This window comes from Colias philodice, chromosome 16, assembly GCF_061535455.1.
Source record: "Colias philodice isolate Cphi_HAF_F1 chromosome 16, ilColPhil1 Martin Lab GWU primary, whole genome shotgun sequence".
Lineage (NCBI taxonomy): Eukaryota > Metazoa > Arthropoda > Insecta > Lepidoptera > Pieridae > Colias > Colias philodice.
This window is the reverse complement of record NC_143101.1, coordinates 4,633,546-4,656,167: the sequence shown is the minus strand read 5'-3', so window position 1 is coordinate 4,656,167 and position 22,622 is coordinate 4,633,546. Positions and strand designations below refer to the sequence as shown.

At 35.0% G+C, this 22,622-nt stretch overlaps 1 protein-coding gene across 4 annotated transcripts in view; it reads left to right on the top strand.

Annotated features, from left to right (window-relative positions):
• The window catches only part of LOC149481611 (membralin), an 81,670-nt gene that overhangs the window by 31,901 nt on the left and 27,147 nt on the right, over window positions 1–22,622 (top strand). For all 4 annotated transcript variants that reach the window (XM_089705337.1, XM_089705335.1, XM_089705336.1 and 1 more), the window contains exon 9: window positions 9,864–9,996. In XM_089705337.1, coding sequence (XP_089561463.1) covers window positions 9,864–9,996 — 133 coding nt within the window. The remainder of the gene's footprint in view (window positions 1–9,863; window positions 9,997–22,622) is intronic.

Here is a 22,622-nt window from a genome sequence, read left to right as displayed (position 1 = left end):
ATGGATGTATGGATGTATGGATGTTTGTTACTCTTTCACGTAAAAACTACTGAACCGATTACAATGAAATTTAGCACACATATAGAGGGTAACTTGGATTAAAACATAGGATAGTTTTTGTCCCGGAAATCCCACGGGAACGGGAACTATGCGGGTTTTCCTTTGCAAACGCGGGCGAAGCCGCGGGCGGAAATCTAGTACATAATATGTGTAATAATTTTTTTGCAAATAATGACGCCCGTAATTTTTATTACAAACACTCATCGTTACATCAACACCGTCGTAGCACCACCTACGCCGTAGCCGCGTAGCACGAAGCCTACGATTGTTCAATTTGTCTAATCTACAGAGCGATGGTTCATAAATCGGGTTTTATTCGTCCATCGCCACGTGTGTATGGGAGTGTAGATTTAGTGAGGTCGGGTGTGTAAAGTCCGGTGCACTCACGTGGCGAGGTCTAAAACTGCCGACTTTATCTTACTAAGTGTATTGCACTTTGATACAACTTACATGATACACATATCGGTGTGTGGAGCTATTTAGGTCACCGTCATTTTCTACTGATAATATAATAAGTAGAAAGTTAATTATATGCTTTTGTTTTCAAATATCAGTTAACAAGAAAAGTTATAAGATTATTTATCGTAACGTAAAGTTTAAAAAATGGATCAGAAAGCTGTTCACGGGGGCTACATGTTTCCGATTTCTTCAGTGGAGGCAACAAGGCAATAGCGGCGCTTTATGATAAGGTTAATTAGATGGAACATTCATTCCCCCGAGCGGTGTACAGATGAGATGCGCCCGTCTGGCGAAAGATTGAGAAATAAATGCTCTTTCTTTCCGCCCTTTGACGCGGGCGCCGGCTAGTGCACTGTCCGAAACATTCAACAAGTTTTTGCTTGTTATGGAATTAACTAACGGGTTTTGTATAAAATATGAAATTTGCTAATTTTTGTAACTGTTTTGTATGCAAGTGTTACTGTACAATGATTTAACTTGAAGCGTAACTTTATGGATATTGAATCATTTATTTGTATAAAAAGACCGTTTTATTATTTTAAGGTATCTACTAGTGACATCCTGAAGAACGGTTTCCTTTCAATAAAAATAAAGTTTATATGTTCATAATATAAGTAAGTTAACAAAATGTTTTTCCTGGTAATATTCTCAAGACTTATAAATATCGATATCGATACAAATTGCAAATCAACATTCGTACAAGGCACACGGGCTTATTGCTCAACATAAAATCTCTGAAGTCATTAAATCGTAATCCCATTGGTGCAAACAAATATCTACTTAAATCTAATATCAAACAAATGAATCGATTTCCGTAGATACTTTGACCGCGTGCTGAATGTAGTTTGATCATTGCGAAGTTAACGAAGAACGCAGCGGGCATCGCCCGGAGCGGTAATTAGTCTGAAATCGAGAGAGGTCAAGTCAAACAGATCGATCTGTATGACATTTTATTGTTGTTCAGACGTAGTTTATGGTTATATTTGGTACGGTTCTTAGGTGATTGAATTAGAATAAGTGTAGACGCATATTTTGAGTATTAAATTATTGTAAAAATTTAATAAGATATAAGAAAGTAATAAAGTAGAACTTCAATAATATATTATAACTATAAATTCCTAACATGAGTTAAAATTCGTAGGAAATGTCCAAGAAATTTTATATAATTGACATTAAAATACAAAAGGAGGATAAAACCTTGACAACGCTGACCTCAGGATGTGTTTATCATTAATTTACCGACAGAATCGAGTCTATAATTAACGCCTTTATCGGCTAAGACGATATCAATGTTCCGGTTAAGCTCCGTCAAAGCCTCAGCAAAATGAAGCATAATATAATGCAGTGAAGCGTCAATTACGCTTCAAAGCTCCTAAGTGGGGTAGGGTATTGAAGAATTAAGTCAGTTTGTGTAAATTGGCTACATCCGTGTCGACAGGAAGCGACCGGTGTTCCCCCGTACAACTTTTGATTATATGACGCCGTGCTCATGTAGCAAATAGGGAACCGACTCGGTTCCGGTATGCTATTCTTAAGACTTGAGCATTTTGCCCGTATTTTTTTGCTGATAATGAAGTGGGATTGTATTGTATGATTGTTGTAGGAAAGGGTTGTGTAAAGTTTGCGTTTTCGTGTGTGTAATGTGTGTTTAAGTTGATTGAAAAAAAATTATACTATGCCGAGATATTTTATTTATAGACTAATATGATTTTTGATTGATGCCGCGTATAAAGACACTTTTTATCATTTTCGTATTCACTATAAAATGGTATTAAATATAGCTAGTCGTCTTAGTCGTATTAAAGCCTAATTTCAAACTTTAAAGCAACAATCTATTCGAGTGGTTATTATAAAGGTGAAATACAGTCGAGTAAAATTTTTAACTTCCAATTCATTTTGTTTGCCAGCCATACTTTGTGTTGAGGTGGAGTTTAAATCGAATTCTGCAATATTGCTTGGACTCCTCTCCCATGTGATTTTCTACTTGTTTTTCATTTCGAAATGCGTATAATATGTTACTTTGATTCTTTTATAGAGCCAATATGAACGTTATAAGTTTCCTGCCCCAAAGGTATTAGTGTTATTATGATGATAATTATTTTGATTTCAGAAGCATAATTTATTACGAATGTTTTATGTAAGTAATTAAACTATGAAATGAAAATATTTACCACAGTTTGATTACGATATTTTGAAATGAAAACATACCTAAATGCATTGTGGTTAAAATAATAATACGTGTACAATATTCATACTTAAAGAAGGCTAAAGCTGGGAGGTTACAAAATTTATTACACTAATAATTGAATGAAAATCAAAATAGATGTGCATCGTTTTATGGAATACGAAGAAAATAAACAATATCGGTAGCGACCGGCAAGCCGTATCGATTTTCATTCGATACGTTTGCATCTCTTCATATTCCGCAATTGGTGGGAGTGTTTTCGTCTCGATGTGAGTGTTTCTCTACATTTGTTGTATCTGTTTCCGCGTCGAATGCTGTTCAATGGCTCGTGGCGAACACTTGCACGGACGGACGCCGTGTATTTGTTTGATGTATGTGTCACTTGATGTGCGATCTGTGTTGAGTTATTTACGTATTTCTCAAACATCATATTATAATGTTGTTTACTAGCGGTATGAAATTGAACAATTTTTAGCTCGGCGTATTATGACATTTTGTTAGAACGTGACAGGCTTTAACACTTTGAAATGTTATACTATCAAAAACAGTAACGTCGCGTAACTACATAAAGGATAAAAATAAATCAACACACCAAAATTCGCGCTCTCAATAAAGTTATACACCACACTTTTCCGCAGTATAATTTCATCGCTGTCGCCCGACAAAATTCGGTTCGGGAGTTGACAGCAGACGAATAGTCGTGAACGTTAAAATGTGGGGACATTGAATTAGTGGCAGATTTTGCATTTTTCCCCGGCGAGGGATAAAAAGGCACGCCATCGGACCGACGTTGGAACAATTACGTTACGTTCACGCGGTGCCGCGGTAATTCGATCCGTCGGCAAATGTTGATTCGACCGCGGGGCACGGGAGCGCTGCGGGGTCGGTCGGCCGAACGTACGTCACACTGATCTACTTCGGCTATAGGTTTATTGAACTCCCACCTTAATTAAACTGAAAACCTCGCCAGCTCGCCGGTGTGGCTGATCTATCTACCTTTTTTTGATGCCTTTTCCTGCTCGCATATTGGGTTATTTTTGTGCTTCCAAACTTGCTTGTGTTGTTGCTGCACTTCAATTTGGATGAGACTGAGTATCTCATTTTAATCTTAATCTCTCTCATTTTAATATTAATAGATAAATAATGAAACCTCACACAATCTGGTTGAAGAAATATTTCTTTAGTTATTCTACATTTTTTCGTTTTGAAGCATATGAAAAGAGTTATATAAAAAGGATATGTTCATCTTGCAGTTCTTATGAAAAAGCGTAGATTATGGATAAAATAATATATGTACTTTGTATAGAGTATGTTTTAGCTACGGCGTCTGTGTCATTTTACTGTACACTAATTGAGCCAGGTGCTCGTTAAGATTTAAGTCGAAATAACTTTTGAATACTTCGATTGAAATAAATTGTTTTTATTTTTGTTTTTATTGTTTGAGTACCTAAAATCATCCAGGAATAAAAAGGATATAGCTAACTCAGTGATTGTATGCATTAATGTATCAAGTTTTATCCGAACCCCACGTAAAATTCCGCTATTGTAAATTTAATTTGGTATCAACATTTATTTCTTGTTATCCCCAGAATTTAATCTACAGAATGTATGCAATAATCAGAATATATTCCGTAACAGTGGTATTCTTGATACATCATTAATTAATTATATGGAGAGTGCCCGAAAATCATACATTACTGCACAATAATTCTGTTACAATCTAGACGAGGATTGTGTTGGGATGAAATATCTCTCTGATATTATGATGAGAGTACACTTTCAGCTATCAAATGAATTATCGAAATTAACCGCTTCATTGGTTCATCATTCATTTGTTACCAAAGGTTCCGGTTAATCTTGTTTGTGATATGTGATTTTTGGCACTATTAAATAAATTCTGTGTGACTGGAGTCGTAGGTGAATATAGAATAAAATATTTCTTAGTTTATAAAGGACTTTATTCAGCACTTAATCTGTCGATGGATTTCTAAATTCATTGGCCATTCTTGCTTAGTAACACGGGAATAAATTATCATTTATCCTAAAGGTATTAATAAGAATTCAATTGGCTGTGTAATTCTTCACTATTGGACTATAAATCTTGTGATATAGAATTTATTAATTTTAATAAATTATCAATTACTTAGTGACCGATAATATAGAAGTTAAAGCTGAAGCTGAAGGAAGTAGACCCTGACGAAATTGTTTCTTTGTTGAAGTACGGATCAATGGCGAACTCTTGTACGGCTTACTAATATTTTGGCTTCAAATTTAATGAAATTTGTATTGGCTCAATGGAACAATCTGTATATAGCCTGATGTATATGCCTGGTATATATTTAGAAACATTGTTGTGATATGTCCTTGTTTACTAATAATATCGACTAGCTACATCAGTAGAAACTACAGTAGTTCAAAATGTGAAAATTTTCTGTATTATATTCGAGTAATACAGGGTAGAAATAGTGACACATTACAAACAAACATTTTTATAAACTTAAAAACTATTAATACAACTTTGTAAACTATTACACTTTCATAACTTGTAGCAATTTCATCAGAAGCTTGTATAAGCTTTGGCCATTTAGATGGGCATGTAGATAAAAGCGTTCATCAAAGGTGAACCGAGAGAAGACGAGCGGCACAATAGGCTTTATTAACATGCATATGTCCCGTCGATACAAATTTGCGATGAGATGACGTTCTTGCGGTGGCTCGTTCTAAGGGATATTAACTTAGCCATTTCTAGCGTATAATAGACTCTTGACAGGGCTTATATTATCTTTGTGAGGCACTTGCAAGCTTCAGCTGAGCTAAATCTGGCCGATATTTGGGTTTAGCTTGTAGAAGTTGTATGGATTATATAGTTGTATGAGAGCTTCTGTTTGAATTGCTTTTGATTGGCTCTGTGATTTTTCTTTGACCTAGCATAAAATTACTATTTAAGTATTCATCCATTAGTAATGAATCGAGGTGAATTTATTTAAGACATTAGATCCATTTAATTTACAACTGTAATTAGATTAAAAAACGTCTGTAACGATTTATGTAAAACGTAATTAAACGTTGACCCTAATTCAACGTTAAACTAACTTTTTTCAATGAAGTGTTCGGGTCACGCTAAGACTCAATTTTATGGGGCACCAAGTCATTGAATCACTCCCTTAGGATTTGGATCATTAAGTGGGTAAATGGTTAATGAAAATAGAATGAGCACTAAACATCGAAGCGGAATTTCGCCAGTCACCTAGCCGTCGTTAAATTTTGTTATCGTCGCGATTAAGTAACAAAACAAGTCAGGGCTCGTTTACATTGCTCTTGCCCTCATGTATAGCCGGAGTGAAAATAGCCTCGCTAAAATGCTTCCAATAATACTAACGAAAGTAGGAGTAGACTTTTCTAGAAAATATGTTATGAGTTAAACGAAGTGTACTAAATTGATATAAAGTTGACTTCATTGAATTTAGTTTTATTACACAGTGGACGCGTTAGTTTCCTACATTCTTCGCGACAGAAAGTGGTGCAATGTAAATGAGCCCTCAGAAGCGTTGACGGAGTGACGGCGCGGGGCGAGATGCGAATAATAATCTCAGTTTACGACGGAAGCCGAGTGAATCAATAAAAACACTAATAATGCACAAGCGTAATCCGGCTCCTGCAACGTGATTACCGGCACTAACGAGCTCGTAAAGACGGATCTCCGATGCATGGCTTAGCGCCGAAACATAAGCGTCGCGGGGCGTGCTAATACCGATGCCGTCTCTGGCCGACTCATGTTTGTGCTACGCGCTACGTTTGCTACGTTTTGTGTTTGATATGGGTTATAGTTTGATATACAGTTTTGATTGGTGATCAAATGAGTAATAGTCCTTGTGGTATGTCTACGACATCATTTACTGACCCGGATAATGTACTAAAATTATTACTAGAAATCGAAAGCGAAAGGTATAACTTGATTTCAGCTACTTATTAAATTCCAGGGACTATACTACTACGGTAAAAGTGTTCACGTTTAATGTTTATCAAAATTAAAATCTCTCTACAAAGATAAATTATTCGTTTTAAACAAAACGTGCACAATAATCTCGGACTTTTTCCACGGAAATCCTTAAATAGTGTAGGATCCATTATTCTCAATTTGCGCCAAGTTGAAGGAAGCGGCTGCGCGGCGGGTGTCCCCCTTGATTAAACCTCGGGATGTAAGGAGTAACAATTTGTGCATTTACTTCGGCTCCAGCTCCTGAGCTCTACATGCCTTGGAATCCCTGACACGCAATACTGCTTTAATTTGCAGCTGAATTCATGCTGCATATTTAATTTGAATCTCTGACACCGATGCATGTACTGGTACTTGCGTAGTCTTTGAATTAGCTATTTTTACTCTGTAATCTTACTAATGAATGGAAAAGTATTCTCCGACTAAAAATACTGAAAAGCTTAATTGTTTTAAAACACCTAATAAGATAAAGGCGCTAGTGTGCTAGTACACAATGAAAAAGGTGCGCAAATGAGAAAGGATTACCTGATACTGCAGCGGAACCGGATCAGGAGTTTGGAATTAGTTTAGCGCATTTTCCTAATGCATTCTCGGATGTATGTTAAAAAGTCAAAGAAGTTAACAATTCAGGGAAGCACGCGACATAATCCGCAGCGAGACGAGTAAACAAATTACAGGCGGGTAGGTCCAGCAGGGCCGACGTGCCGCCGGTCCGCTATTAATTTTAATTCCGTCGCAAGACGAAGATCGCCCCGGATGGGTGAACGGCACGCGCGAAACATCATGCGATGCAAAATTATTGAGATGTTTAATTGTGTGTGTACATCGGTTTATAGTGTTATTATGCAACATTTGGATATTCAATGGCTTGGAGACTGATTATTAAGAATATGAAAATTGAATAATGTATATTTTTGGGAAACAGAAACTGAAATAAATATCTGAAAAAAATTGCAGGTTCCTTAGAAGTTGTGTAAACAGCAAAGCCAGAAAGATCAAGCATCAGCCTACCCTTAAACATTAAACGTGACATAATACTAGCAGATTGATAAACAAGCTACATCCTGACATTTGCTTTATTGTTTACCCTCATTACAATTTCAGTCGTGTAGCCGAGCAGCTTAGAAACAATTAATTCGGCTTCACATTCCAAATTGTAAAATCGAGTTATTTTGTATTCATGGCGTATGAACGGCGGGCGTAATTCGAAGTGTGAATTAATTGGGCGAACATAGTTATGAGCGATCCGGTTAAACGTCGCCGGAGCCAGGTCGGGTGTCGGGTGTCGGCTTCCGATCGCGTCCTAACGTGTTTATTGTATCAGTGTCGGCCCTCATCAAAATGCAAATAAGGCAACGGCGCCGGACAGTTGTCCGTGTTATATTGAGTTATGCCGGCGACGTGTGCGAATTGTCTGAAAGTTTGAGTGGACCGCTGTGGTGTGCTCTTGTTTGATGCAGCCGTTTCATTGCATGCGAGCGGTGTTTTTATTGTTTTAATTTAATATTGATGAGGCTATAAATATGAAATACAAATAAAAATAAATATACTATAGTTTCTACATACTTTTACGATAATGTCATCACACTTTAATTTTCCACAAGTTTTCAAGATTTAAGCATGCATAGAGAGGGACTAACAGGGACATTGTCTTTTTTTAAACTATGTAGTGATTTAAATCATTATATTTTTCGATGTATTTTTTGATGTAAAATAAGAGGTTAATGAATATACCTATAAATGCAGAACGAAGTCACTTTTGCAAGTCGACAAAATTTTACTGGCAAGGAGGTTGTGATTTCATATTTCGTCTTTATGGTACGGCTTCATGGCCAGACGCTGAGTTTATCAGTGAAGCCACAGTTGGTTAAAATAAGTGCAAAATGGTGCGGAATTTAATAGCATACAAATTGAAAATAATACTCTAAAAATGCGTCCAGACTAGAATATTTTGATATTCATGATTTACCTCTGTACAAAGTACAACTCCGTACACGATTTACCTGAATAAAATATAATATGTAATATTGCAAGTGATCGTTTGGAATATTATGTATGTAATCTATTCGATTACATATAATACGGCTAATTTAAAACATGATTTCAATGAGAAAGTTACATCTGTACCGAGAAACAAATGATATTTTTTTATCAAAGTCAATCCGGACAATGCAGATAGTATACAGGCATTATGTTAGCAATCTGTAAGTATTTTTCGAGACAGACTTTCCAAACTAATTCAAGGTTAGTTGCATTCGAAGCTGTTAATAAGCGGCGCTCGCGTTTCGGTCGTTAGAGCGTGATTGTCGACACCTAATTAGCGACATCCGACACGTCTTGTGTCGAGTGTCGAGTGGCGCTCACATGTGACCCGCGATTTATTGCGGTGCACCGCGCGATGTATGAGGCTTGCATCTGATTAATTTTTCGCTTTTCTTGTGAACAAAGATGTCTTTACGATGTACTGCATGATTGGTTGAAGCGGAGTTAAGATAGGGTGTGATCGTGTATGTTTTGGGTTGTAGTTGTTTCCAGTAAATTATAAAACGGATAAAAAATTTAAACAATAAAAAGAAAAATGTTGTTATATATTAACTTACTTATTCACCCGACTGTCATTGATTTCGTCTTCTGAATATACGCAAACGCTTTTCTTTTCATCGATTAACTCCCAGGAATTTTGACGTGTCAAGTGTACTACTTAAGTAACTATATAATATACTATTTACTATATAATAGTAAAAAAGCTATTTCATCCTTGCTAGTTCAAATCTATCCTCTAATAACCACACTAGAATAACGGACACAAGAGCGATACGCGGACACTTTATAACGGTCTCGGACACCGATCTCATGTGTCGCCATCACACGAGATTTATTGCCGTGCATAAGCGGCGACTCGCTAGCATCTGATTAATCATATGTGCAGTATCTTGTATGTAGACTGTGTCGATTAATGTGACGATAGGATTGAAGTATAGTTGTATGGAAATAATTGATACACGTGGTGTACTTACAGCAATGGGTGCTTAAGAAACGAACGAGCCTTGTTTTCGTAGAACTAAACTATACTCATAAAATGTAGCAAATAGATGAACAATGATTAGTCCAACTGAATTTTATATTGATTCTAATCCCTAATCTTTCCTTTTATTTTCACAGGCATGGAAGCAATCATGTCGGAGTTCTTCAACGACACCACGACGGCATTCTACATCATCCTCATAGTGTGGATTGCAGACCAGTATGATGCTATTTGCTGTCATACTGCCATCGCGAAACGACATTGGTTGAGGTAAGTGGAAGAACATTTTGAAAGTCTTACACAAGACAGGTAGTAGGTAGTATGTATTTATTTATTTGGGTACATCGACAGATCGCGCATACATAATTCCTTAATAATAAATACTAAGTAAGAATATTCTAATGCTTGACCCTATTATAGATGTACACAGCATTACAAAAAAAAATAAAGAAAATGTAGTCATTATGTAGTATAAAATATATATAATTTCGTATAAACTAACAGTTGATTAGAAGTTAATTCTAGAAATGTATGAAGGTTTTTAGTGTTGGGTAATTTGGTACTTCTCTTTTAAATCAATTCAAATTTTAAGTGTAATAAAAAATAAACAAAAACCGATCACTCAATCAATCAACCAATGTTTGAAAACTTCGAATAGCGAATACTATCTAAATCAAATGTAAACCATTTTTTTCTATTTAGAAATTGTATTTAATGCTATAAAAAGTAAAAATATCGATCAAGTAACATAATCACTTTTATCAAAATAACCATACAGATTAGAGAAACTTAACGCTAATCGTGTGTTAAACAATAAATCGTATTCCTTCAAATTAAAAAAAAACGGACTCAAATTAGTACATGCAACAACCTTCAGGTTAATTTACCCTGAAAAGGCTTTCAAATTGTAATAATGTACGCAAACCAGAGCACATTGAGGCCGGGCGTTTATTGAAAAGTGATCATGTGTGCGCCAATATTAATTAGTGTATTGATACGGTGGCATCATTTGTGTCCCGGCCACTGTACATCAAATTATACCGCTATATTGTCAAGCCTATTCACTCGTATGGAATCGCAATAGGTCAGATTTCGTTTGCTTTAAAATGAATGGATTTTCCGTGAAATACTCTTTGTATTTTTGCGAACACGTTGAAACATTGTTTAAAAAAGCTTTGTCGAGAGTAGTATATGGATATCATGTCAGATATGAAAAGTACATTTGAAAGCCAGCGTAAATGATTGGTAATCCTGCTTTGCTATACTATAATATATACTATACATTTATATGTGTGCATTTATGCAAATGTAGGATGCTTTCAAGTCTCGAGTCATCTTCTTTCTACTTTGGATATTTATTTATAAACTAGCGGTCCGCCCCGGCTTCGCCCGTGGTACATATTTCGCAATAAAAAGTAGCCTATGTTCTTTCTCAGGGTCTAAAGATTATCTGTGCCAGATTTAATCAAAATCGGTCCAGTAGTTTATGCGTGAAATCCGTACATACATACATACATACATACACACACACACATACATACATACATACACACATACACTCATACAAACCTTTCCTCTTTATAATATTAGTATAGATAAATTGAACATCTTATTTTGAAATATTGTGAAGTTTTATGAGACTTTTTCACATTGAAGCAAATAATATAGACTTGTCGTGTATGCGTAGTGTTTGTATTGAGCTCGTTATTTCACCGGCATTTCAATGTTTGTCTCCAAACGTCGATATTATTTGACGTTTTCATGTTTACACGTGTTTTATTACGTTTGCATAAACACTGATTCACTTATAGATTCTTTTTGATATGAAATTGAAAATAGAGTTACTTGTTTAATATTACTTGTTAGCGAGGTTGTGAATTTTTTAAATTACCTACCATTCATTGTTAGCGGCATTATAAAGAAACATTATACAGGCAGATAATGTTTCGTTTTAAACTTTCTGAAGCTATTATTATAAATTGAGGATAATAACCACAATGATTCAAGGCTTGTATTGAAAATCTCTTTCAGCAAAAATGGTTGCGTTTATTTTATAATAAGTTTTGTGTTTTAATTTTATTATGACGTAAAAATTGTTTCTTAACTGTTTAATATTTTATAAGCCCGTTTGGTTTAATTAATTGGTGTTATATGTAAAATAAAAGCACATTTCGTTAGAAAAAGAGCATACTGACAAATAAAAATGGAAAATAAATCTAGTTCAACGCATCGATGTCACCATATTTGGATAAGGAACGCGGCGGAGACAGTCACGTCTGTGCGTACCGAACACTTAATACCTCTCCGGGGATCATCTCGCAACTTTCGCACAAATAGTTGGAGCACTTTGTTTTTACGCCTAGCTCCTTGCCGTGTGCCTCTTTAATCAAAAGGCGTCCGGGCACGAAGCAATTTGGTGCCTGGTCCGCGAAAGCAATAAGGAGAGAGCTATTAAAACAAGCGCAAATAAAGCAAATTGAAAACGGCACCGCTTCACCCCTGGAGGGGAGTTAGTTTAACCCCCCTCTTTCCCCCGCACCGCGCCCCGCAACAACAACCCGATGTTGTCTACAGAGACCTTTGGTTCGTCTAAGTGCCATATAGTACATTTACTTTTGTATAAAATGCGCGAGCATTAAAAAGTGATTATTTTTTATTGTTTCGAATGCACGGGGAGATGCAATGTTGATATTGCGTTTGGTTTTGGTTGATTCTTTTATTCAGCTAGATCGTTTGAGTTTATGCTAATTGATATTAGCGTTGACCACAATCGCAATATATTAGATAGATTTTTTATCGTAAGCCTCATCGAAGGACAATTGCGGCTTAGAGGGTGTAACCGTGTGACATATGTCCATCTTCCAGGAAATACCTCATTTATCACATAGTCACTTCGTTAATGTGATGGCTTAAATATAACGGTATTATCGGAAACTTAAACATTGAGCATAATTTTTAACATGTGAAGTCAAGAAAATAGCGTTTTACTGTGACCTGAAATACAGTGGTGGACGTTTAATTAGAAACACGTAACAGGATGAAGTAGTCATCAAATTTATTTACTTTTGTGTATTAACGTATTAGTGATTAAGCATTATTTCATATGTAATAGAACACCCGTTAATCTAGTTTTATAATAAATTGCTTATTTTTAATCAAACGTTAGCTTAAATTAATAAAATTAAACAACTTTAAGTGAAACCTGATTTCCAAGCATTTTCAGTCTGGACAACAAATTAGAAACAGCATGCTTCGAGTGTTCCAAAGTCAAAACCTGTTGAAATGCCGGCAATATTTTTTTCTTCTACAAATATTTGCACCGTTTTTTAAACATTCCGTATAAAAGTTTCTGAAAATTAATTTGCTTTGCAGTATAAATGGGTAAAAGTAACAATTGTGACCCATCAACAAGAAAAATAATTTTAAGTTTACATTTTGACAAAAACTGGAGTTACAGGAAAGAATAAAATCATTTAGAGTGTTTGATAAAAAGATATTCAATGCTACAGTTTATTTAAAAGAGCATGGTACTTCTGATTAAGTGCCTAAAAAAGCTCGACCATGAAAAACCACTGCTCGCGAGCATAAGCAAATAATTATTTTCTCAAAGATGGATCCATTTAAAGGTTCCAATTCTATTAGAAAATATGTTTTTGCAAACGTGTTAAAATCTCATACAATCTAAGGCACGACGTTGTAAAGCCGTTGTTGTCTATAAAGATTATAACAGTCTAAAAACAACCCCATACATGCCCATACTATAATGTTTCCTCCGCCATGCTTAACTGTTTATTTATTATCTAAGGCCTGGTTAACTTAACGACGCATGTATCCTTTGCCATCAAAATTGATTAAATTAATTTTAGTTTCATCCCAAAATAAAACTTTTTCACTGGCGTACTGTCCACTAGCATTATTTCTAAGTAAATGAAACACGTTGTTCCCTTCCTTGTAAGAAGCTGTACTTTCCTGGCGTCTCTCCAAAAAATTTTGCCTCAAATTACCGCCTGCGAACCGATCTCATCGACACATCGACGAGGTTCATCTTCGGAAAAAACTAATTTTATAATAGAATTTGAACTTTTAAATGGATCCATCTTTGCCAAAAGAATCATTTGCCTATCCTCGCGTGCAGTGGTTTTTCATGATAGAGCTTTTCTAGGCACTTTTTCGGAAGTACCATGCTCTTTTAAATAAACTATAGCATTGAATATATTTTTATCGAACACTCTAAATGATTTGCAATTTTCCTGTAACTCTAGTTTTTGTCAAAATGTAAACTTAAAATTATTTTTCTTGTTGATTGGTCACAAATCATACTTTTAACCATTTATACTGTAAAGCAAATTAATTTTCAGAAACTTTTAGATAGAATGTTTAAAAAACGGTGAAAATATTTGTAGAAGAAAGAATATTGGCGGCATTTTAACAGGTTTTGACTTTGGATCACGCGAAGCATGCTGTTTCTAATTTGTTGTCCAGACTGAAAATACTCGGAAATCAGGTTTCACTTAAAGTTGTTTAATTTTATTAATTTAAGCTAATGTTTGATTAAAATTAAGCATTGTCTTATAAAACTAGATAAACGGGTGTTCTATTACATACGAAATAATACTTAATCTTTAATACGTTAATACGTAAATGTTAAATGAATTTGATGACTACTTCATCGTGTTACGAGTTTCTAATTAAACGTCCACCACTGTATGCTTCTCCTAAATCATGCTTCTCCTCTCGACAGGGCTCGTGATTCAGGAACGTTTTCAGTATCAAATTCCGGATTTATAATAATTTTCACGTAGATTGTGTTTGTAATTGTTTAAATTTATTCGATTTGTACTACTTACATTGTTATAAGGCGTAGTCAGGAATGTCATCCATACTATAATATTATAAATGCCAATGCAATCACGCCTTAACTACTGAACCAATTTGCATGAAATTTAGTATAGAGATATTTTGATACCCGAGAAAGGACATAGGCTACTTTTTATCCCGGGTCATAGGATAGGTTTTATCCCGGAAATCCCACGGGAACGGGAACTATGCTGGTTTTTCTTTGACTGCGCGGGTGATGCCGCGGGTGGAAAGTTGTGAAATAACTCGTGAAATGAGCAAACAAAACATAATAAATTACTCATGATTGCGCAAAGAATTTTCATTAGTCTAGAAAAGCACTAGCATCTGAAAAGAGTAAAAATTTAATTTAGGTCGTCTTGTACCTGTATTATTACCGGATACTATGGCAATATTAGAGGATAAAGTAAGTTCTTTGTCAATTTAACTTCGCTATTCTTGTCCTCGTAATAATGTACTAAAACCTTCACTTTGTTCGCTTCTTTGCGTGCACAATTAAATTAGTGCGATGGAAGTATGGAAACGTATATTTTCCATTGTAAAGAAACATGTATACGTATACGATGTTTTTCCACGAGACTGATAAAGTACAGAATTTACGTGGATAAACGTTTTTAAAGAATGACGGGCTTAAAAATGCAATCGGAATTCCGATTTAAAATTTCCATTATTTACAGAATGTTTAAAATATCTACATTTGTTTTTGAGCAGCGGATTGATTCTGACACAGTGAAATAATTTGTTAAAAATTTTTATAAGACTGTATTTGAATAAATGTGAACTGTACACTGGAATATCAAATTTAAAGCAGATTGTTTCTGTAGTATTTGTATGAAAGATCAAATATATTCATAAAATGTTGCGGATTTATTAAATGTCTCTTTTAAAGTAGTAAACTTTATTCAGACATTATCTCTTAACATTATCTTTTCGGAGAAAAGTTATATTAATTTTATTTTATTTTATGTATTAGATTAAAAAGAAACGTATGCCACTGCATACGTTCTTTTTCCACCCACTGGTGGTGGGTACTTACATCCAGTAAAAGTTTAATTACGTAGTGCTTGACGAGAAAATGATGAACCATCTAGGACCTATAATTTCAATTGTTAAAGAAGAAGCATATCACTGAAACCGGTACAGCTTAGAGGTATGCGATCGTGCGGTCTTACAGAACCGTCGGGATGACGAGCGGTGTGCCGCATAAATCTTTGGGCGCCAATTAAGGGTCGCCCCGACAGTTTGTCTACGATACCGCCCTGATTGCTTCGCCGGGACACGCACTAGATAGATCGATAACCCTATAACACGATAATATTGACCATATCGATGAATAGATTAGGGTAAGAAAATAAATCATGGCATACGTGAACAATCGTAATGAGTGATCTTGTGTCATTTAGTTCGTAAGATACGAAATTTAGTAGTAGTTATGTAGGTAAAGAAATTCCCTTAAAATTTTAAACGCACAAGCAATCACTTATTAAGCGCATTGATTTTTAGCGATTCACGTTAGATTTACATCATGACAACTGCTATAAGGAAATCAGTGTTCATTTTAGTGGTAGTGGCGTATAACAATGTGGAACTTAATTTTCTCAGCAAGAAATACTATCAAACGTCAATACCAAGAACTGCAATTAGAGCAGGCTCCAAGGAGATGTTCGTTTGCAAAAATAGCGGACCTAAATCTGACTTCTGATATATATCAGAAGTCAGATTTAGGTCCACTATTTTTGCAAACGAAACTCCACTGAGAGTCCGGTCTAAATGTACATCTCCTGCAAATATTTGATAAGAGTAATAAACTACATAATAATAGGTGGGCGGTGGTCTATGAAGCCAGCTAGATAGATAAGAGTTATTCTAGAAGCAGCAATGCAACGCATCCTAATTATGTTGTATTAGACACGGGTATAATTTGAAAAGGCGCGAGTTGACGGCGTTACTTGTTAGGCGAGCAGCGAGCGGTGTCTCGTATGTCATTTTAAGGATGTGGCAAATTGAAGGCTCCGCCGGGCGTCATAGTGAGGGGAGCTTGATTTATGCCGAGGGGCCTCCGCGCCTCGCCTTCGATTATAGGTTTATTCACTCGGTCGAGGTCACTATTTTATATTTAGACGGGAAAGAATACACGCTTCAAGGACGTGTCATACGATAGGCGAAAGAATGACACGGCTGTGTGTAAAGGAACGTAATTATCTCTTGTTCTTGTGTGAGATGAGTAGACAGCTAAGGATACGTGTCTTCGCAACTGATGTCAGGATACACGTGTTACTTCAGTTGATAATGTTAAATCTGTGAGCTGTATGACTTTTTACAATCAACATAATTATGTAACAGAAATAAAAGAAAAAGGGTCATGTCGGCATACGTCAATTGTAATAAAAACTACAATAATTATTAATTTATTACCTATTATATATTAGAGGATCAGTATAATAGTTATTCGTTGGACAGTTGCAGTCATTTGAAACGTATTAAAAATAGAAAAGACATCATTTATATTTGTCCAAGTGTGTGAAATACGTGTGTCCGTATGTGACGATAGTAAATGTCAATTGGAGTAGACGCTGCTACGCACATCCAGTGGTCGTAATACCTCATTATAGTTTTATGTGAGCTACACGGTAAACGGCGCGTGAATGTTCTGATTATGAGGGTATTTTATAAAATATTGTAGTTAGTATTAGTGCCTATAATTGGTAACATTATAGAATTTCTCATTGAAAGAAATGAAATGATATAGACCTTTCTATAATCGTAAACAGCGGTAGGAATAATCGTGATTGTTGATTGTAAGCATAGGCCTAGAATACTTTTGGATTGGATTGCATACAATTTTGAATGGCTTCGCTCGATGGACTGGAATAATGTAAAGCGGGCATTACATTGATTTCGCTGTCTGCTTCAGCTTCATCATGCATTAAGCATGTCTTGTAATAAGCTGTTTATTCCATTCTACAATCGTAACATTCCTGGTAATATCATAATCATAATATAACTTTGTCTCGTAATTAGCCATTTATTTTGCAATCGTGATATGCCTGTCAATATCATCATCATATAATCTTAAATCTTTTGGCACACGTCCGTTCGGTATCCTTGAAAATTGGACGGTAACTCTCAAGTAGACATACAAGCTACGTATTTTAGAGTAGTGAGTGTAAGTGTAAGAGTAGTGTAGTGTAAGTATTTAGTGGTAGTAGCTATCGAGTGGAGTTAATAGTGGAGTGTCGCGGTGCGGTTGCTGGAGCGTGCCGCGAATGTGTTGACGGCTGCTAGTTTAAGTTAATTGCGGTTCATTGGTTAACTTGGACACATACCCTTCTATGTGATAGATATATAGATTTTGTTGGCAAGAAGAGCTATAATTTTGTAGAGAGTATGAGGGCCACAATTCAAGAAGAGAAACGAGATTTTCACATAAATTTAAATAATTAAAATAACCACAAATAAATTATCATATCAATCATTCAGAGTTCCTATGATTCAGTTTGACATAATATACTACATTTTATTTATATTTAAAAAAATTAAAATAACGGGATGATCAAAGGTAACGAAATCGGTGTTATTTTTAGGCTTAGATTATTTCCTGAAGAAGAAAAGAAAAAGCTAAAAGTTTTCGTGGATGGTATACTGGAATAACGTTCTGTAAACGAAGTGAATTAATGTTACACGAAAGTATATAATTAGAGAAGAACTCAAACTCGAAAACATCAAATTATACTTATCAGATTTTTGCCTCATATAGCTTGTACACGCGTACCTACTTCTACTTGACGTACAGCGCTTTTCGATGTTATCTTCACATTGACAGGTTGTGACAGAAAGCGTTGTTGCGGCGCTCGCAACTTAATGCCTGATGGCTGTCGTGTACGGTGATTAGGTTCGTTTGCTGCCAATTTTTCGGACCACGCTTTTATTTTTGTTGCTCGGTTATTGCTTTCTATTTGTGGCGTCTTATGGGTAAGAGGGTTTCACGAGCGTGTGGTCCGAACATGACTTTTTTCGGTTTGACATAGATATAATGGTGGGAAGACATATTTAAGAAAATAATGGTTGAATAAGAATTCACCATTTTGTCAGAGCGCTTACGATGACCAAATTTAGTAGTAAACAACTACGTTATTTCTTATTCTAAAGAGGAATATTCTAATTAGAATTGATTTATTACGTATAGAATCGGATTAACAGACATACAAATAGATCAAGTGAAGCAAAAGTTTGCATTAAAGTTTATTTTGAAAATAAGCGACCTTCTTTACTTGCCGCCCACATTCAAATATCCAATACAACTAGTCACAATCGCGATGAGAGTGACAAACGATGAACCAGCGCGCAGTGAACAATTTCAAGCTGTCACCGTAGCTGAACATTAGCTGAAGTGACAGGCGAGCCCTCGAGTCTCGAGATGCAAATGAGCTGGCTTGGCGCCGCCACAGGCGCCGGCGTGCCCTGCTATACTGCTCACCGTTAAGCGAGCCTTCATTAATTAGTGGAAACAATTGAACGTCATTAACGGACGGACGTGTTACGTGCTAGTGGATATGTAATGACGTAGTAATCACTCATTGCTCGCCTTCCGCAATTTGACTACGTAAGATTATAGCGCTTTTTGTAACAGTTGATGTGCTTTTCTGGTTTTTTGCCTGTGATGTGAAGCTCACAGAAATTGCTTTATATAATCTGTTACATAACCTGTCCACCATTTTAGGTAGTAAGTAGAAATCATCGACTCTTGTTACAGCAAGTTTCATTTATAGTGACGAAAAATAACTTTACAAGCGCTTTTATTACCTTACATAATCCCCAATACAAAACTAAGCATTACACACAACAAAAACGCGGCCATTTAATATAGCATAGTGCTAAATTGTTGAACAGAGCAATTACATTAGGCAACGTAATCGGTCGTTGTAATGAAGTTAAGCGTATCCGACGGTACACCGTGGCACCGCCCTCAATTAAAATCTCATTATGTGCGACACTCCATACTGTTGATTATGGATCAAGACGGACCGCTAACAAGTTGATTAAAATTGAGTATGCGAATTTGGGCACTTTGTAGCGTGTGCTTTCGTATAGTTTGCCACGTGCAAATTCGTTCACTTATCGAGAAAGCATATTTGGAATTAAAAGTATGATGTATTTGATTTGTATAACATTGTATGATAGTTGTAGTTGCATAGTCGTAATTTTAGTAAAGTTATTTTTATTATAATACATAAACAATTTAACTAATGTGTCTCGGATCCTTCTAATGAATACAAATGGATAATATAATTTACACTTTTGAAATTTAATACGTTTCACAACATTTTTTCTAATTAGGAAAATCGAATTCATGTCCCTCGGCGCAATAGACGGCGGCCTACGTCAGAAGGTCGTCAATTACTTATCCTTTCTCTTAAGTCCATTTATATAACCCCTAAAATTCTCTCGAATTTCAACTTCCAATGGATTATTTGTTAATTATTACTCTAGGGAAAATAAAAAATAAACAATGTTTCGCTTATCTTGTTTTAGAAAGTTAAATCCATCCATAATTGGGCTGATATCTTCCGATACTTATTTTCACTTTTTTAGCTTTTAAAAAATACGATCCCTATCGTTAAGCCTTAGAAAAGCGTTAAGTATTTATGAATAAATCTCAGTCTTAAGGCAATGTATTCAGAAATTATGCTGAACTTATTAATATTATGATTTTAATGTATCTCGTTTTTTAATTTTTAATTTTTCGGTATTTCCTTTCCAAATGAATTAAATAGTTTGACTGTGTTTGAAACGATCAAACATTCTATTCTAAAATAATTCAATATATTTGCATTTGCAAAATCCCGTTGCTCATACATGTTCAAACCGTCTTAGATAAAATCTAATTGTTCAAAACAGATTATAAATTCGATCGTGTGTTGCCACCATTATTTGACGTGAACAAGCTGTCTAGTCGATTATGAAAATAACATGTTGTTGCGCTCTCAGCTGTCGTCACGAGTTGTGCCGCATGTAATGATATACAAATGAACAGACAGACACCGCGGCGACACACCCTTTAATGTAGAATAAATAAACCGCAATCGACAATTACGATTAATATGTGATTAATATTGTGAATCATAAAATATAGTTAATGTATTTGTAAAAAATCTATAAGTATTATTTAACATTCATTCAAATTTGTGTAATATTAAGGCTTTTTTGTACTGGGAAACTAAAAATATCAAATGAACATGCAAAACTTTTAAAAATGAATATTTCGCTCAAAAAAGAACGTTGCAACAATTTTAACACACGATTTTGACAATATTTCGTAGATATTAACTAACTATATTGCTCTGGCACTTGTTCATTAACTTCTTGGTGCTATTCAATATATTTACCAAGTAAAACTATAAAAACTTATACATAAAAATGACTATTTCACTAATTATCAGGCACAACAGCAAGACACAAAATGCGCGGCGCGCTGTTCGATCGGTCAAGTGCTACGGTTTGTTTGCAGTTAGGTGCGGCCGGCACGCCAGTGTTTGCGGCCAGTGTTTGACCGACATCTTTATGATGACGGCCACTTCGCTTTACTGCCTACAACCTGTACTCGATTGTTATTAACGCTGTAGATTTGTATGTAAAAAGTAGGAACGAGAATTGAAATGTCTAGTTTGAACTGAGTAGTGGGGAAATTTACTTTTAATTCCTAGTCAATCAATAATTGCATGATCACTAATGGGGATATGAAAACTGTATGATATTTTTACTGACGTGAAAATCTTGAGCATTTTCTACACTATAGAAATGAAAAGGTATTCGTAGTTGATTTATAAATATTAATGATTTTATTCTGTTTTTATGTTCCGTTAAATAAGTATTTCTTTCTATTTTTAGTTATCTTATTGCATAGGTCTCAAATATAATGAAAATTAAAGTTCACTCAACACATACATTATAATTTATAACTAGCACCAATACCGTAAATAAAATTACCCTTCATTATGTCCGCAAGCGATCCCCGTACACGTGTGCAGCATTAAATACTTACCGGGCAAATTGTTTTATGTTTCACTGTTTCATATGAGATCGTTTTAAATGTACTATAATTTATATTTTGAACTGCAGTAGCCGTGAAAAATTCTTGAGAAAATGTTTATGTAAATATGTAGGAGAAGAATTAAATAACTATCTATTAATTTTATTACACACTGTATATTAGGGCAGAGTAACTTATACTAATTATAATCACATCACATATTAATGATATCAATGCGTGTAAATAAAAAATAATTGATACTATTGAATTTTAAATGCCGTTTTTAAGTGATACTGAGCGCGTAACCCCGTGCCATTTTATACAATGGTAATTCAATGAACTAATTTTACATGAAGTCATACAAAACAATAGCCATTTAGTACGAAATTCATAACTAGAGATAGTTTCCGTGAACCACAGTGCAATTTTTCACAGTATTCCCATCAACGCCGGCTCTATCTCTATGATTTCATTATTTGCTTTCAATCAGAAATGTAAGCTGTACTCTCTTCGCGTAACGCCGCCTCATACACCTAGGATTTGAATGTTTGGTTACGTTTTCGGTTGCGATTGTTGTGTATTTCCTCTTTATAAACTTTATTACGTTAGCTATTGCTTTCTTTTATTATTTTAAATATTGTTTATAAATTCTTGAGAATTAATATCTTCAATTACATCATAAGTACGCTGTTCTTATATAATCATTTGCAATAATAGCTTCTCTTTGTACACACAGTTGCTACTTAGTCACTAATTTATCTAATAACAAATAAAGTAGTTGTATAAAGCTTTTAAAAAGGATTACTCCGCGTTATAATAAAATATAAAATATTTATTCAACATTTTATAAAATTCCACGATCTAATTTCATTTCTCTCTGTACAAAGGTTTTACATTTTCCAGGTATTCTTTGAAAAATACTTCATAGTAACATGTTGCTTTGATTAGTTCGTCTTACAGAGCTCTAACAAGCCTGTGTCAGTTCGCATATTTTCTATTATAAGTGTGA